The sequence below is a fragment of the Phyllostomus discolor genome, chromosome 8 (genome assembly GCF_004126475.2).
Source record: "Phyllostomus discolor isolate MPI-MPIP mPhyDis1 chromosome 8, mPhyDis1.pri.v3, whole genome shotgun sequence".
Classification (NCBI taxonomy): Eukaryota; Metazoa; Chordata; class Mammalia; order Chiroptera; family Phyllostomidae; genus Phyllostomus; species Phyllostomus discolor.
This window is the reverse complement of record NC_040910.2, coordinates 55310384-55329244: the sequence shown is the minus strand read 5'-3', so window position 1 is coordinate 55329244 and position 18861 is coordinate 55310384. Positions and strand designations below refer to the sequence as shown.

Below are 18861 nucleotides of genomic sequence, written 5' to 3'. Positions count from 1 at the left end.
CCAGCGATTTTCAACCTGCTCCATCTCTGGGCACACAGAAACTAATTACTGTTTGATGTGGCACACCAAAAAAAATATATTAGATTTTTTGCAGATCAAAAATAAAGGTATAATATTGATTCATTCACCCCAGGCAGCTATTGTTGTTTTGCTGTTATTTTTTTTATTTGCCAGTCTAAGGGAAAAGAGGTCAGCTGCCCTGATTACACAGGCAGGTGTTGCGTGTTTTAAAAATTCTCGAGGTGCACTGGGTGAAAATCTCTGACTCACACACACACATCCATCTCCTACTCATTTTACAATGTGAGCGGCTCAGGTTGCTGAGCCCCTGCTTGGGCCAAGCATTCACCACACAACTCCCCTTCGGTCCTCACTGTCCTGAAGCCCACTTTCCTAGTGAGGAAGCAGATCTAGAAGAAAGAGGTGAGCTGCTCAAAGTCACCACCTGGTGTAATCAACAAGCTCTCTGTAATCCTCCAGCAGCATTCAAGGGAGACTGAAGAACTGGATGTGAAACATGACACTGGACTGGTTTTCTCCAGAAGCACATCTTCTTACCTAAGGAAATGGCCCACGGGAAGGACAAAGAACAGACTGGTGATGGTGTCAAACATCAAAGGTTCTCCGAGCAGCCCAGAGTCCAATGAGCCTGAGAGGTTTGTGGAATGTTTCTACATGGATTTATCTAGTTCCAAACTTAGATAATTATGGAATTACCATACATGGCAGGGCTTAATTCCTGAACCCTGCATGATCATTTCAGAGGCCATACTTAATGCACCATTATTACCAAGGCAGCTATGCCAGCGCACTGAGAGCAGAGTGCTTTATGTTAGTGGATGAGTTCATGGCCAGGGTTCCCAGAAATCCCACTGTTGCTAATTCTGTCACTTAAGTTGAAGGAGAATTCGTGGGCCGAACTGTTGAGGATCATTTTTTTGCAGTTGATTTTTTTTCTAGCCATCTTTGCTACCATCTTCGGCACAATCATATGCCCTGTAAGAAATGTAGTTCACTTACATAAAGAAATAAAAAGGCCCAGCAGTGTAATGGACAGGCTTTGGCTCTGTTGCTTTTAGAGATTATGACTATAAGTCTGAATATGCATCAAGTTTTTTAAAGTCAGATTATGGATTTCTAGCTTTGTAAAGGCGTTAGGCCAGAGACCCCAGATAGAATATTCCAAAGAAAACACGAAGATCATACAAATACAAAAAGTGCCCAATACATCTGTAAACCTAAGACGAGCAGACATCTAAGGCCAGACTCGTGTAAGAATCTTAGGTCTACTGTCGCCAGCGAGTTTTGGAATATTACCTGTGCCTTTTTATGTTCTGTAATTCTGGTGCTGGACATCTGGGGCTTCACTGACTCTGGACAGACTGCCCCTCCCAGGGCCAGTCAATTTCTCCGTTCCTAAACTCTCCTGGGAGTGCATCGTTCACATGCAAACCAATCAAGGCAGAGCCCATAACCCCATATACTTCCTTGTTGAAGCTCTTAAACTTAGGGTCACAACCCTTCAACACCCAGGGTTAGGTACCAGACAATCAGGGAAAGCTCCTATGCCCCAGAGCCCACTGAAATTACCCAAACGAGCCAGTCCTAAAACTGTGGACCCTGCCTGGCCTGTCCCTTCCCAGAATCCACAGGAAAGGCTCTTTCCTGGTGGTAATCCCCTCACTTCCTCTGCCTCCTGGCCAACTATGGTGCTTCCGTGTAGCCCTGCACGCTCACTCTATCTCCTGTTTTGTTTTTAGTATATTTTATTGATTATGCTATTACAGTTGTCCCATGTTTTTTCTCCTCTTTACTCCCCTCCTCCCTGCAGCCCCCCTCCCACCAGCATCGCCCCCCTTAGCTCATGTCCATGGCTTGTATACATGTTCTTTGGCTTCTCCATTCCCTATACTGTTCTTAACCTCCCCGTCTGTTTTGTACCAACCATTTATGCTTCTTATTCCCTGTACCTTTTCCCCCATTCTCCTCCCTCCCCCTTCCTGCTGATAACCCTCCATGTGATCTCCATTTCTGTGATTCTGTTCCTACTCTAGTCGTTCACTTAGTTTGTTTTTGTTTTTGTCTTTTAAGTTCAGTTGTTGACAGTTGTGAGTTTGTCATTATTTTACTGTTCATAGGTTTGATCTTTTCTTAGATAAGTCCCTTTAACATTTCATATAATAAGGGACTGATGATGAACTCCTTTAACTTGACTTTATCTGGGAGACACTTTATCTGCCCTTCCATTCTAAATGATACCTTTGCTGGACAGAGCAATCTTGGATGCTTGGTCCTTGCCTTTCATGACTTGGAATACTTCTTTCCAGCCCCTTCTTGCCTGTAAGGTTTCTTTGGAGAAATCAGCTGATAATCTTATGGGAACTGCTTTGTAGGTAACTCTCTCCTTTCCTCTTGCTGCTTTTAAGATTCTCTCCTTATCTTTAATCTTGGGTAATGTAATTATGATGTACCTTGGTGTGTTCCTCCTTGGGTCCAACTTCTTTGGGACTCTCTGAGCTCCCTGGACTTCCTGGAAGTCGATTTCCTTTGCCAGGCTGGAGAAGTTCTCCTTGACTATTTTTTCAAATAAGATTTCAATTTCTTGTTCTTCCTCTTCTTCTTCTGGCACCCCTATGATTTGGATGTTGGAACGTTTAAAGTTGTCCCAGAGGTTCCTAAGCCTCTCCTCATTTTTGAATTCTTGTTTCTTCATCCTGTTCCAGTTGAATGTTTATTTCTTCCTTCTGCTCCAAATTGTTGACTTGACTCCCAGCTTCCTTCCCTTCACTGTTAGTTCCCTATATATTTTTATTTCAATTTCCATAGCTTTCGCTTCTTCCTCTATTTTGCATCCATACTCAGTCATTTCTGTGAGCATCCTGATTACCAGTGTTTTGAACTCTGCATCTAATAGGTTGGCTATCTCCTTATCGCTTAGTTTTTTTTCTGGAGTTTTGATCTGGTCTTTCATTTGGGCCATATTTCTTTGCCTTGACACACCTGTTACAATGTAAGATGCAGAGCCTTAGGTATTTGCCAGGGTGGGACAACCCTCTTTGATCAGTTGTGGTGCTGCTGTCTGGATTAATGTTTCTTCTTTAACTCCTTGGTTGTTGGGCTTCCATACAGTTCAATTTTCTGGCAGTTCCATTACTTTTTGTTTTTAAATTTGTTGTTGTCCTTCTTTTGGTTGTGCAAGGAGGAAAAGTGTATCTATCTACACCTCCATCTTGGCCAGTGATTTTGTCTCCTGTTTCTAGGCACCTGTGAGCACAAAAACTCCCTCCCTCACAACAGTTATTTCCAGTCTGTGTGTCTTTGCATACCTGCTTAAAACTCATACCAGGTGATTTCAAACAATTGCTCCCGCTGGCCTGTGAGGGGTCATATTTCTTTATCTCACAGAGACAGCAACTCCTAGAAAGAGGCTGTGCAGGAGGACAGACGAGGAGAGCTCAGAAAGAGGCCGCTGCACTGAGGCTAATTGGGCAGCCACCTGGGCAAAGTGTTCACAGATCTAGGTCACAACGAGAATTTTATGTCAATGCATTTAATTTTTCATAAAGTTCAACTATGCATATTTTTTCATTCTAGAGTTATTTTCTCTTTAACAGTTTTGGTGCTAATGCGTTTTTCATTTTATGAGACCATGTTACGTAGTCATTTCTTTTCAGTGTTCCCATTTTGGTAACAAAGAAAATTTCGGCAACTATGAAGTTATTCCTCAAATATATTTTTGAAATTTAAGTTAAGTGCAGCCAAAGTCTGCAACCTGGCACCAGGCAATGGGACTTGGACAGGAGCTGGTGTTTGAATCAATCCTCAAAGGTGAGCCTAATAAATAAGACTCAGCTGTGTGTCAGAGAACTGGGACAATGGCAATCACACATTTCTCCTCCCAAAACGTGGCTTCTGAAGGGATCTCACCTGAACGGAAAGTAAATACACAGGAGAGAATAGCAAGCTTATGAACAACTATTATAGAACAAGGGATAGGAGATCCTATCCTGAGGGTGGGGGTGAGGGTGGGGGTAGAGTTCAGAAAGCTATTTGACATCTTCAGGGTGGGTAGGAAGATATCTCTAAAACAGAAACAGATATAAAACACTGTGGAATATAATCTTTCCACATCAATCCTTGATTTTCACAGTGCAGTGAGAAACAGAAAATAGCTGCCAAGAACAGGCCTGGCTCTCACCGCAAGGCCCGGTGTTCTCCTGTTGAAAGTAAATGTCACAGCGCATCAGCGTCAGACAAGACCACTCGGTGACCAGAGTGCATCAGGACAGAAATGAGACCCCTCCACGGCCATAGCCAATAAAATATAAACATTGTCCAAGTCACAAAGTACCAAATGCTGCCTACTGCTTCTCTGCCAGCCGCAGCCTGGGCTGCAGTCTAACCTGCCCTTTTTGGATAAGGCTTCTCCAGATAGCCAGTCATAGAATGTCCTGTACATTATGACAGCACCCAGTCCAGAGGAAACCCTCCCTTCCTCAGAACCTCCGCAAAGTCACCACAGCTCAGGCCTCTCTGTAGAACCTACCCTCCCACAGAGACAGCCCCCGTTTCCCCTGAATGGTTCTTCCCTTAGTGCAGCAAGTAATGAACCCAACTCGTCCAACTGCACATGTGGGTCTGGTGGCTGCCGGATAAAAAACACTGGCAGTGTACACAAGTAGGAACTGAAGGATTACTTGACGGACTGAGAGTGTCACTCTCAAACAATAATGAAGGCATAGAGACTTCATTAGAGTCAGGATCAAACAGGGAACCTCATACTACCACCAGCATCCAACACATTTCTAGAATGTCTAGCCAATGTAATCAGACAAAGAAGAGAAATAATAAATAAAGGCACTGGAGAAAAGACATAAAAGTAACACTAGATAATAAATTGAAAAGAGAATCAATTGAAAACCATTAGAACCAAGAGTGAGTTCCATAGGCAATCTATTATTAATTAATATAAAATGCAAGAGTCAGCCAGAATGGAAATTTCAAAATATAATGGGGAAATTTCCCATTCACAATACCAACAAAACATCTAGGAATAAATGTAACAAAAAAATTCAGAGGACTAGAAAAAGGTACCTGAGAAAAGGGGATATACTATAAAGTTAGGTAGAAAGGCTCACTATCTAAGAAAATATTTCCTATAATTCAGTTTATAAATTTAATATAATCTGGTAAAAATCACATCAGGTTTCTATAATCAAAAATATCTTTCATGGAAAATGCAGATGAATGATGAAAAAATGAAGAAAAGCAAAGATATTTAAAAATGCCAGTAACTAAAATGGTATTGAGCAATTATGAAATTAGTAAGGCAGCTCAATGGAGAAGAGCAGGAAGCCAAACACATCCAGACATTTGTAGAGAGTTGAGCATATAAGAAATAAGAAACACCAATTATTCAATGAACCATTAGGACAACTAGCTAACTACTTGAAAAATTGTTATACCTCACTTCAAGATATAAACAAAAATTAACTGCCAGATTTAAATATAAACACAGAACCCAAAAACGTTTTAAAATAAAATATAAGTAATAATCTTGAAAGGCAAAAAAATGTCAGAAAACATAAATTGACTTAACTGTGTGTAAACTTTAAATGTGGATGTATAAAAGAAAAGGCCATACAAAATTACAAGCTAGGAAAAAAATACATAACAAGTGATATTAAAGTGGATACATTTTAATATATAATTTTATGAATCAATGTGTAACATATGAATACCTTAATAGGAAACAGGCAAAAAGAAGGATGCCACTTGTCATCTACAAATTTGGAAAATACCTGTAAGGCTATTAATACCCAGTGATGTCAGGGATGCTAAAAAGCACTAATTTTGGGTGGAAGTATAGAGAATGGAAAAAACAATATGACAAAATGCTACCAGTGGTCATTTCTAGATAATAAAATCATCAGTGATTTCTTTCTTTTAAAAAATTTGCTTATCAGGATAACCTACAGTAAACATGGTACTTTGTCATGTTACCTCTAAAAAATAAAACAAAATAAAAAACTGAATTCAATTAGTTTCTCAAATTTATTTTCCTAAATTCAGCTTGTTAATCACTGCCCCATAAATATTATATGTGTGCCAATATATAATACCACATATATGTGTGAATGCACGCACACACAGAGGGACTTTCTTTGCATGAATAGGATCCTGATACAGAAAAACCAGGCCTACGCAGTACCCAAAGCACTCAAGAACACTAACCTGCAAATGCTATTCCTAATAAATTTAAGTTCCCATAAAACACTAGAATTTAGTTACATGAACATCATTACATGATGTTCTGGAACTTCCCTGACAGATCCAGCAGTCCTAGAACAGCCAGGAATAACTAACATCAAAAGCATAAGCATTAAAAGAAAATATAGGTAAACTGGACTTCATCAAAATTAAAAACTTTTGTGCATCAAAGGACACTCTAGAAAATGAAAAGAGAATCCACAGAACAGGAGAACATTATTTTCGGATAAAGTATCTGATAAGGGGCTAGTATCCAAAATATGTAAAGAATTCCTGTAACTCAACAAGAAACAAACAACTCAATTTTAAAAATTCACAAGGGACTTGAATAGATATTTTTCCAAAGAAGATATACAGCCAACAAACACGTGAAAAGATGCTCAACATCACTAATCATTAAGGAAATACAAAGTCAAACCACAATGAGACACCGTTTCCCACTCACTAGGATGTTTATAATTAGTGAAAAGGGAAAATAACCAGTGCTGTGGAGGATGTGCAGACATTGGGACCCTTTGTTGGCAGGGATGGAAAAAGGTGGTAAAATTGTGGAAAACAGTTTGGCGGTTGTTCCAAAAGCTAAACACAGAATTGTCATATGACCCAGTGATTTCCCTCCTTTGTATATAGCTGAGTGAACTAAAGACACTAGCTTAAACAAAAACTTTTAAAAGAATGCTAATAGCAGTATTATTCATAACAGCCCAAAAGTGAAACCAATCTAAATGTCCATCAACTGGTGAATGGTAAATAAATGTGCTGTATACAAACAATGCATATTGTCCCATGATAAAGAGGAAGGAAGGACTGACACAGCTACAATGTGAATGAACCTTGAAAGCATGTCACTACATGAGAGAAGCTAGACACAAAAGGCTACGTAAGATATGATTCCATTTACGCAAAATGTCCAGAACAGGCACCTCCAGGGTGAGAGAAAGCAGAATCGTGATTGCCAAAGGTGGGGGTGAGGGTGGGGGGCAACAGGACGTGACTGCTTCACAGACATGGAGTTCCATTCTGGAGTGATGAAAATGTTCTGAAATTAGACCGTAGTGATGGCTGCACAACACTGTGATGTACTAAAGTCACTGAATTGTTGACTAAAATGGTTAAAATGAGAATTTGATGTTATGGAAATTTTACCTCAACTTAAAAAAAAAAAAGAAAAAGAGCGCTGGCTGGTGTGGCTCAGTGAATTGAGTGCTGGCCTGTGAACCGAAAGGTCACAGGTTCGATTCTCAATCATGGCACATGCCTGAGTTGCAGGCCAGGCCCCAGCTGGGGGTGTTGGAGAGACAACCGATCAATGTATCTCTTGCACATTGATGTTTCTCTCTCATATTGATGTTTCTCTCCCTCCCTTCCCCACTCTCTAAAAATAAATAAATAAAATCTTTCAGAAAATAAAGTTCCTTCTTCCACGTGCCCTAGACTTACAATTTAGAATTTCTTATGAAATTTGGAGTGTGTTCAAGTAACTAGCTCTGATGATCATGACTACAATTCTAAAGGAACAGAAAAAAAGATGCGTGATTCAACCCAGTGAAATTTGCCTTTCAAACTCAAGTTTTAATTTACTGCCATCATTAGTGAAGTGGCCACTTTTCATCTCCGCCTGAGTTGCCATGTTTTAAAGGATCTCTTCCTTATCTCACAGCATTTCCCACTCCCTTAAAGTCCTTAGAATCACCAGCAAGCACAGAGAGTTGGAGCTGAGAATACTCATGTAACCGTGATGCTATATGCTCATGGCGTGGCCTCACCCCATGTACTCCTGTAGGGCGGTTATTTCACCCTCACTCTGCTTTCAGTATTAGTTACATGGTTAGAAACTTTTACTTCAATTTTAAAAGTTTGTCTAGTCAATTGGAACAAAGTGAGTTTTTCGGATTAAGTTTTTTCTGGTTGACTCGGTGAAATATGAATATCAGGTAGCCCCTATGTAAACAGATCTCAAGACTGGGCTAGAGGAAGAGGAATCAATTAAGTAATTAGTTGCTCCATCTTTGAACGTGACAGCAAGTGGTTTATCTTTCCTAGAATTGACTCTATAAGAGTGAAAAGCTGCAAAACTCTCTGCCACATCAGGAAACACGTTTGGGCCATCAATCACCAATTGTTCATGGTTTTCTGATGTGTTCGTTGTGAGCACACAGCCTGACTGCTGCCACAAGATGCTTGTGGGATCACTGGACCACTCCCTACTACTCTGGAGGCCCCATAGGAAGAAATTGCCTTAAACTTTTCATGTAACTAACCCTCCCCCAGCCCTGCAAGGCAAGGCACACAATAGGTATTCAATAAATAATCAATCATTAACTGATTTCTCATCTTCAGCAATGGCCCTGGGACAGCAACAGCAAACTAGTGATGAAACATTGCGTACTGCAATTCATCAGTTGAAAAAATTAAGGCTGTGGGGGAGGGGTCGGGGATTGCACAAGTATGAGGGTCTCTTTGATAAAGAAAAAAGACTGTGGTGTGAGAAAACAACTGCACTTGAAATGCACACTGTTCGTATTTGCCATTGGTGAATAACATTTTCTAAAATCAAGGTTTACCAAGTTGATCCCCTTTGTTACCTACCCATCAACGCAGTACCGGGCGTCCCATCCATTTTTGACAACCTATTCAAATGTGAAGGGTTTTCCCCTTTTCTTTTCTTTCCTTTTCTTTTTACCCTTTGAAGATAATCCACTTAGTCCCCCATCTCCAAAGCACCTCCCAAATAGGGCGAGCGCGCTCTGGGAAGCCCTGGCTGAGAGATACTTAGCGGAACTTTGTTCTCCACATGGGCTATTTAGGAGCATCTGGGTTTTCTCGGGTGACTCCACCGCCTGCCTGGTTCTTCTCACTTTGTGAACCGGAGTCAGGGTGGTGAGAGCCTCCGGGAGGAGCTGACCATGGTACTGGCCTCCAGATACGGACGCGAGCGCGGAGCGCGTGGGAGGCGGTGTGGTGTAGAGCGCGCAGGACGCGCAGCGCGCGGAGGGGAGCAGCCGTCGGAGCCCCCGCCCTCCCGACCCCCGGGGAGCCCCCGGCCCTTTTCACGAGCCCTCCACCGCAAGCTCTAAGTCGCCTTAAAGAAAAGGGTGGGACACAGCCACAGCTGCAATCGGAAGCCGCCTGGGAGGATTTAAGAAGAATGGAACCACCGCCCATCCCCACCCCCCACCATGCGACCTCCCGCCGGGGATCGGCCCATCCTTTCCCCACCATCCTCCACCTCCTAGACCCAGGGAGGCGCGGGCAGCCTTTGTGGGCACACAGCCGTCCGCCACCGAGCCGAGCCTCTCCGCACCAAGCGTGGAGAAGAGCAGGTTAGGGTGGAGCGCTAGTACAGATGTGGGGAGGGGCAGGGCGGTGGGCAGGCTGGGATGCGAGGGAGGGGCGATCCCCCTGCCCTGTCCTCCTTCTCAAACCTTCCCCTCCCCCCATAACCAACCTGGTCGTAGATGTTCTGCAGGGCTTCCTTGCCCGAGGCCCTTCGAATCTCCACCTTCCGGCCCGATTCAACAGATGGCTCCCCGCCGGCGCGCCGGCCCTGCCGGGAGTACGGCGGCTGCGGGTCGGGGCCCAAGTGGGCGACGTCCCGCTGCTGAGCCACCACCTGCCCCGAGCCCCGGCCCACCGAGAGCGAATCGAAGTCGATGGTCTTGTTCTCCGAGGACCCTTCCACTGGGCAGAACATGCCACAGAATTTCTGCCGAGGCTTGGGGCTGCCTGAACCCAGGTTTTTAAAAAAGGAAGGGACCTCTTCGTCCTCTGCCGCCTTCCCAGACTGCTTCTTCTCGGCCATGGTGCGGGGGGTCGGGGAGGGTTCCCTCCGTCTGTCCGTCCGTCTGCGGTCCCTAAGTCTGCCTCTCTCTGTGCACAGCCCCCCGGCTGCTGCCGCTCTCTGCTTACCGCAAGGTGCACAGAGAGGAAGCGGAGCAGGCGAGTGGGCGACCCTCCCTCCCAGTCCCTCCCCCTGACCCCGCTATCTCCCCTCCCTGCCCACGCCCCCCGCCGCCGTGCGAGCTCCCGGCAGCTGCAAAGTTGGGTCTGGGAGGGTGGCCGTTGCGGCAGCGGGAGCCAGAAGCTGCCTGTTCCCGGCAGCGGCGGGCGGGGCGTGGGCGGGGCGCCCGGGAGGGGACTGGGCGCAGGGAAGGGAGGGAGGGCCCCGCAGCCCCGAGCCCGGCGCTCCGGAAGTGAAGCGGCCAGACCACCGGCCAAGGGGTGTGAAGCCGAGGGACCGCTGACCGAGGTCAGCTCCAGGGTGAGTGCGCGACAGGCACGCGGGGGCGGAGATCCGAGGGCGCAGCCCCTGGCCCAGCGCCGTTCTCTTCCACCAATCCGGCCCTGGCGCCTCTTCCCTGCAGCATTTCGGAGGTGGGCCGGAAGGCTCCTTCCCTTGACCGAGGCGTGAGGTGATGGATGGGGAAAGGGGGGCAAACAGGCTGGTGCCAGGACACCCGAGGAGAGAGGAAGGGGCCCCACTGAGCGTGGGGAAGGGATGAAGCAGGCCTCGCAGAGAGGTGGGGGCCGTACCTCGTGCAAGACACCAAAGCTTCGGTCTACCCACTGGTTTTGGTGGGCTCTTAGAGCAGAGGTTGAAACAGGAAGGTTCTACTTAGTTCATCCACGGGGGGGGGGGGGGGGGGGCACTGCATGGCGGGGAGAAATGCAGAGGGGCATAGCAAATGATGGGTGTGGGGTTGGGGAGAGAGACACAGGTCTACGGCCCGGCCCGCCGGAGTGCAGCCAAGAGTGCAGTCTGCAAAGCCCGGCCGAGCACGACCACTAATACATACAGTGGGTGGGGGTGCAGACAGCCTGTGGGAGGGCGCTACGTACCTACCGTTAACTGTGCCTCTACGCCAAGAAGGGCGTAGAGAATGTCTCGATTTGGTGTCTTCTTCACCCCCCTCCCCCCAAAAAAGAAGAGAGGAAAAGCCCAATCCCCAAATCTCCAGCCCTTCCCGGCCTGGTGCTCCCTCCCCCCAGTTGCGCACTGCGCCAGAGTCGCGTGGCCGAGGCGTTAAGAGCCGGCGCACGTGTCCAATGTGGGGTAGGAGATGGGGTTCTGTCTGTGATCGGGCACTTTGAATTGTGTGTGGCAAAACAGGCAAAATTGTGGGGCTTTGTTGTGTATGTGCGCTTAGACCAGCCATAGCCACGGGGTTGCTGGGCATCCAGGAAGCATTTTGACTTGTGCCACCAACACGTTCCTTGACGGTTCTCCGCTGCTTACTCGCCTCCCCCACGTTTTTCCTTGTATCAGTCCCTCCATCCGGTTGGTTACAGCCCCACCCCTCTTTCCACAGTGGCAAAACTCTGCCGAGATGATGCCCATCCTTTGGCGTCTCAAGAGGGAGGTGTGGGCAAGCTCAGTAACCAGGAGGGTTTTGGGCTAAAAGGCTGTTTAGTGCAGGGCCATTGCTCCTGACAGTGTGATCAAGGATGTTGTCCCAATTGTCAGCCCTTGCCCCTTGAAGGATTAAGTTCTGATACTCTTCCCTCCCCCAATTGGGAGGGGTAGTTTGGTAAATGGAGTAAAATTTGGAGGACAATCAGCCACAGTTTCAGGATGAGCGCGCCACAGTGGGGTGGGGCTGGAGGCAGGAGAGCTTCCGAACTAGAAGGGGAGAAGAAGGAAGAAGAGAAATGCAAGTGTTGGGGCTGAGAGAACCAGAGGTGGGCTTTGGACTTAGAACCGAACCTTATACGCTTTGCATTTGCAGCAAGTGCTTCCACCATAATTGCATCATTTCCATCTTTACCATCACCGCTTTCCAGAGTAGGAACCTGAGATTGAGAGATTGAGAGGCTTTTTCCAAGGTCACTATCTTAATTAAAGGATCCAGCAAACCCAGTGGGGATCTTCCATGTGAAAGTCCGGTTCCTTGTCCAACCAATCTTTATTTTTTTAGATTGATTATTTATTTATTTATTTATTTATTTATTTATTTATTGTTAGAGAGGGGAAAGGAGGGAGGAAGAGAGGGAGAGAAACATCAATGTGTGGTCAATGTGTGGTTGCCTCTTGCGTGCCCTGCGCTAGAGTTGTGGCCCACAACCCAGGCATCTGATCTGACTGGGAATCAAACCAGCTACCCTTTAGTTCACAGGTAGGCACTCAATCCACTGAGCACACCAACAAGGGCTAGTTCTTTTTTTTTTTCATTTGTTTAATAACCAGCCTTATCTTTATGTTAGAAAATACATTTTTTTCTTATCCAAATATTTCAATCCATGGATTTGGTGTATCAAGGACCATGGATCACTTGCCATCATTGTTTCTGAAGGTTGCCTTGCAGGGAGGGATTGCCCTTGGAGGAAGAAACTACCCAAAGGTAGCCTAACCTCAGCATAGCAGTCATCATGTGGACCTTGGAGATATTTTTTCCTGGGCATTTGATGCCTTTTTATATCTCATGTTTCCTCAAAATATTACAAAGAAGAGGAAAGTTCCCTCCGCCAATCTCCCCCCATCTCCATATGTCAGAAGGGGAAAGTGAGGCATAGAGAAATCACTGGGCTCAGATCCCTAGGGCTGCTGGGCCAGGGCCCAACCCATCATTTTGCCTTCCTGGCCCTTGGCACGTGCCATACCTTGAGAAGCTTCCAGAAGGACGGGGAAGTGCACTTGCTGTAGGATTAGCTGCCTCTGGGGCCTCAGGTCTGCATCTATGGCATGTGGACCCCACTCCACAGCAGTAGCTGGGGATGTCAGCACTCTCCCCCTTGTACCTGACCCGTTCTCCACTGGCCCTCCCTCTCTGTTCCTTTTTCTTCAAATGACCCTGCTCAAGTTCAAATGCTACGAAGAAGGTAGCATGTTAGTAACTTAACATTCATAACAAAGGAAACACCTTATGTACTTGCAAAGCCTGCCCAAACATAACAAGAGAATGAATTCATAATTCCATGTTTATTTGACCCTGAGATTTTAAAAAATTGCTAAACTGCTATTAAATTATTGTGCCTACATTATTATATTAAAGTATATGTTATATTGTTACACTGATATTAAATTAGATGTAAATGTTTGAATAATTTCTAATTGGATTTTTTAATCAAAGAACTGAAGCAATTATATTGTTTAGTAGACTTAATTACATTGTGAAGGATTGTCATATTTTTTTAAATATATTTTATTGATTATGCTATTACAGTTTTCCCATTTTCCCCCCTTCGCTCCCCTCCACCCTGTATACCCTCTCCTACCTACATTCCCCCCTTTAGTTCATGTCCATGTGTCATATTTATAAGTTCTTTAGCTTCTACATTTCCCATACTATCCTTACCCTCCCCCTATCTATTTTCAACCTACAATCTATGCTACTTATTCTCTGTACCTTTTCCCCCTCTCTCCTCCTCCCACTCCCCTGTTGCTAACCCTCCATGTGATCTCCATTTCTGTGGTCTGTTTCTGTTCTAGTTGTTTGCTTAGTTTCTTTTGGTTTTGCTTTAGGTGTGGTTGTTAATAATTGTGAGTTTGCTGTCCTTTTACTCTACATGTTTTTTTCTTTATCTTCTTTTCTTAGAAAAGTCCCTTTAACATTTCATACAACAAGGGCTTGGTGACGCTGAACTCCTTTAATTTGACCTTATCTGAGAAGCACTTTATCTGCCCTTCCATTCTAAATGAAAGCTTTGCTGGATAGAGTAATCTGGGACATAGGTCCTTGTCTTTCATGACTTGGAATGTTTCTTTCCAGCCCCTTCTTGCCTGTAAGGTCCCTTTTGAGAAATCAGCTGACAGTCTGATGGGAACTCCTTTGTAGGTTACTGTCCCCTTATCTCTTGCTGCTTCTAGGATTCTCTCCTTCATTTTTACCTTGGCTAATGTAATTATGATGTGCCTTGGTGTGTTTCTTCTTGGGTCCAACTTCTTTGGGGCTCTCTGAGCTTCCTGGATTTCCTGTAAGTCTATTTCCTTTGCCAGAATGGGGAAGTTCTCCTTTATTATTTGTTCAAATACGTGTTCAATCTGTTGCTTTTCCTCTTCCCCTTCTGGTACCCCTATAATTTGGATGTTGGAACGTTTAAAGATATCCTGGAAGTTCCTAAGCTTCTCCTCGTTTTTTTGAATTCTTATTTCTTCATTATTTCCTGTTTGTTTTTTTTCTTCCTTCTGGTCCACTCTATTGTTTTGAGTCCCAGTTTCCTTCCTATCACTGTTGGTTCTCCGTGCATCTTCCTTCATCTCTTTTATGGTAACCTGCATTTTTTTTATCTAATTTGCGCCCAAAATCAACCAATTCCATGAGCTTCCTGATCACCAGTGTTTTGAACTGTGCATCTGATAGGTTAGCTATTTCTTGGTCGCTCAAAAGGATGAGTTCTGGGACACTGATTTGTTCTTCTATTTGAGCCATCGCTCTCTTTTTTTCCTAGTCTGGTCGCTCTTGTTACAGTGAGGGGCGGAGCCTTAGGTGTTCACCAGGGCTGGGCACCCCAGTCACTAGATTGTGACGTTGAATGGGGGGGCGGGGGCGGGAGGGAACAATGGCGGTAGCCCCACTCTCCTGGGATCTCAGTCCCTTCTCTGGAATCCTGGGCTGCGTGCTCCGCCCTGGTCCATAATCGCAGCCTCACTGGGTCCGCCAGTTGCTGCTTGCGAACTCAGGGTCCACCCGCTGTGCGCCCCGGATGGCTTACTCGCTCCCGGTTGCCTTAGGTGCCCAGCTCTCCCCCCACTCCGCCACCGCTACCCGAGCTTGTCTCTGCTCCTCCTACTGGTCTGGATGAATGGATCTACTTCAAGTTCTTGGCTGTCCAACTTCCATTCAGATAAATTCTCTGTCAGTTCTGGGTGTTATTCTGCCTCTAAATTTTGTTGTTGTTCTAATCTGGGTTGTGTGTGGAGGTACAGTGCATCCACCTATGCCTCCATCTTGCCGGAAGTGGATTGTCATATTTTTTTAATAAGTGCATTAACAGTCTTCATTACTGGATATTATCGACCCATAAAAACACACCATTATTATTTATGTGTAACGGGGCAGTGTGACTTGATGGAGCTAAGGAGCACCCAGGCACAGCCATTGTGTAGAATTGGGTGACATCTGCCTGCACTAGAAGCTGAATAAACAAGCTCCTTGACTCTCCAGAACATTTGGGAGCACATAAACAGGTAAGTAGCCACAAGTCTTGATTTCATCCTTCACATGGGATGGGCCTTGAGCCCTGGCCACAGCTGGGCTCAGACATCAATTGGCATGTCCAATGAGCAAATGGTGAGGAAGCCAGATTGCGGTGACCCAACAGGAAAAAAAGGTCACTCTAAGCAAAGAGATCTGATACAGTGGGATAGGCACAACTAAATGTAGGGTAGAACCCCAGTCTACCCAGACTAACCAGAGTATGCATGCTTCCTGGGAAGGAGAGGGTGGTGTGGTAACTGCCCCTTATTTCACTAGGAGGCCCAGACACTCTGCCTTGAGACTTCTCTCTAGGACATCTGGGGGCAAGAGTGGAGGCGTCCACACACTGACCAGAGGGACGTGAAGTGGCAGAGACCCAGAGAGTGTGAGAGCAGTTCTGGTCCATGCCTCCCTCGCCGAGGAAGGGTCAACACCACCCCATGGCTGCTAGCATCCAGGAGAGAAACAGTAGCCATGTACCTGCAGAGCCACTGGCAGCAGTGCTGTCCTAACCAATTCACTAATCACACTCCTTGGGTCAGGTCTAGAGACAGAACCAGAAGTGCTGAGTTCTTGCCACTGGACAAGTAAGGGTAGCTAGACTGGAAGACTTTGCAACTGCAGTTGGCATGAGCTGACCTGAAACCCATTCCCTGGTGAGTTATAAGTTCAGGAGTTTATCCAGGACACTTGGAATCCTAAGGGAGCACCTACCTGCCCCACGAATTAATTGTACCCCTAGAGTTAGAGCAAATATAGGCCCACAGTGATGGCACTGGCACTGCCGGAGGACTGGTGCCGGATCGTGAGTGCAGATGACCACAAGTCACTGATGGTCACGGGCATCCCCCTGGAGTGCGACAAGGCTGAGATTTGGGCGGTGCTCCAGGAGACACTGCAGCCTCTGGGAGGGTGTAGGCTGCTGGGCAAGATATTCCGGAAGCAGGAGCATGCCAGCGCTGCCCTGCTGGGGCTTCGGGAGGACACTGACGTCTCAGCGATCCCCCATGAGGTTCAGGGGAGGGGGCTTGTCTGGAAAGTGATCTTTAAGACTCCTAACCAGGACACTGAATTTCTTGAAAGACTGAACCTCTTTCTAGAAAAGGAGGGGCAGACAGTCCCAGGTGTGTTCCAAGCCCTTGGGCATGAGGGAGTGTCTCCAGCCACAGCGCCCTACATGTCCCCAGAGTTCCTGGCCCACGTGTTGGAACAGGCAGTCACCTGCCCACACCCCTCAGCCCCTGCTCCCCGTGAGGTGCCCAAAGCTGAGAGTGTTCTCGGGGAGCGCCGTGCCCGGCCCAGAGGAAGAGCCCTTTGAAATCTGGTGGGAATAGTCCATGGAGATAGTCAAAGAGTGGCCAGTGGCAGAAAAGAAAAGGTGGCTGATGGAAAGCTTGTGGGGCCCCGCCCTGGAACTCATGCGCCCAGTGCAGGTAGACGACCTGTCTGTAAGCGTGGAGGAGTGTTTGGAGGCATTTAAGCAAGTGTTCAGAAGCCTGGAGAGCCGCAGGACCTCCCAGGTGAGGTATCTGAAGACCTATCAGGAGGAAGGTAAGGAAGTCTCAGCCTATGTGCTGTGGTTGGAGACCCTGCCCAGGAAGACTGGAGAAATGGGCCATCCCCAGGAATATAGCAGATCAGGTCTGCCTGGAGCAGGTCATGGCCAGGGTGAGCCTCAGCTTGGTCTTGTGGTGCAGGCTGAGGGAGCTCAAAGACCATTGGCTGCCCCTCAGCTTCTTTGAGTTAATGAAGGTGCTCCGGGAGGAGAAAGAGGCCTCTTTTGAAAATGAGACCATTAAAGAGCCAAATGCAAGCGGCAGCTATGGCCACTGGGACCTACCATCCTGGCCTAGGAACATTCGTTTTACCAGGTGAAGACTTTTCCCATATTCCTTTCTCTAATGAATGCAATAGAAGTCAAGGCATTCAAGCCAGGCCTTGATTCTTCTTCCTAAGAAAAAATTATCTGAGAGTTTCTTGAACCCGACCTAGACTACTAACCAACAAAAGATAAAAAATTTTTTGCCCTGGCTGGTGTGACTCAGTGGATTGAGTGCCAGCCTGCAAACTGAAAGATCGCCAGCTTGATTCCCAGTCAGGGCACATGCCTGGATTGCAGGCTGGGTCCCCAGCTGGGGGTGTGTGAGAGGCTACCAATAGATATGTATGTCTCTTGCACATCGATGTTTCTCTCCCTCTCTTTCGCCCTCCCTTCCCCTCTCTGTAAAAATAAATAAATAAAATCTTTTTTAAAAGATTAATTTTTCAATGTGATACAGCAATAAATTTTAAATGTGAAAAGAAACTTCAGGTTTCCTGTAAGTACCCCCAAAGTTTACCCAGAACAAAGAAGAAAGAATCGACGCAAGAAAAAGCATCTTTTGTAATCTACCTAAAACTCCAAGCTTTTTGACTTGTCAGGTGTTGCCTTTGTCAAATCAGCCAATTCCTCGCACTTGAAGTGGCATAGGCGCCACTCCAGGAGGCAGCAGTCACAGGAGCCCAGCCATTCCTGGAGAGCGACAGCCTCATGGAGGGGGTGGAAGCTGCAGAACCTTCTGCACAAATCATTTCATGATGTCCCTAGAAGTGCCATTGCCCAATGAAGACAACCATCTTCACCTGCAGGTTTCTTACTTCTTTGCTACGTGTCAGGTCGACAGTCCAGGCTTGGCCTTAGGCCCTGAGGACACATGATTCAGCCCAATCCCTGCTTTCAAGAGGTTCCCAGCATGAGAGGTCCCCTCAAGAAGGGCAGATATTACAGGAGGGCATGCAGAAGAGTTTGGATTTAGTGAGCAGGCCCTGCTGGTTAGGAGAGCTATTTGATGGTGACGGAAGGCAGAGAGGAGGGATTTGGAATTCCCGTTTATTGAGGGCTTAGTGCCAGATGTCATGAATGTGTCATTTACTGTGTACAGCAACCCCAGTGCAGTATAATTTTGCTCTTTGAAAAAAAAACAGAAGCTTCAAGGAGTTCAGTGGTCTCCTCTATATCAAATTGCTAACAAGAGGCAGAGCCGAGGCAGGAGTTAAGAACTCTCAGATTCTTGCTAATCTGCCCTCCACCACGATCATGGTTTTCAAACTGTGCTGAGGTTTTTCAGCAGTTCCATCTTTAAAATGTATTTCAAACCCCTTATATCACTAATGAATAATAGGTAGACACAAACATGTTGATAGCCACCACTGAACACCTAGGCATTCCCTAGCAGGCTCACTTTTGTTTTGGTACTGACTCACTGTATGCAGACCTTGGAAAAAGGTTCCCTGGCACTATCGGAGCAGGCAGCCGACCTTCTCTTAATGGCCATAGATTAAGGGGTCTGTAGCTCCTCTCGAGGATTTAATCAGGCTCATGAGTGTCCTTGATGTCAAGTGTACAAGTAGAGTGGTGAGCACCGTTCAGTGAAGTGCTGGTTGATGTAGCACATCATGGGAGCTTTGTGTGTACAGC

General features: G+C 46.2%; 1 protein-coding gene across 1 annotated transcript in view; it reads right to left on the bottom strand.

Moving 5' to 3' along the window:
* DPYSL2 (dihydropyrimidinase like 2) overlaps positions 1 to 10087 on the bottom strand; it is a 103757-nt gene extending 93670 nt beyond the window's left edge. Inside the window, exon 1 of the mRNA XM_028519184.2 lies at positions 9719 to 10087. Coding sequence (XP_028374985.1) covers positions 9719 to 10072 — 354 coding nt within the window. The 5' untranslated portion in view covers positions 10073 to 10087. The remainder of the gene's footprint in view (positions 1 to 9718) is intronic.
* Positions 10088 to 18861: the final 8774 nt, after the last annotated feature.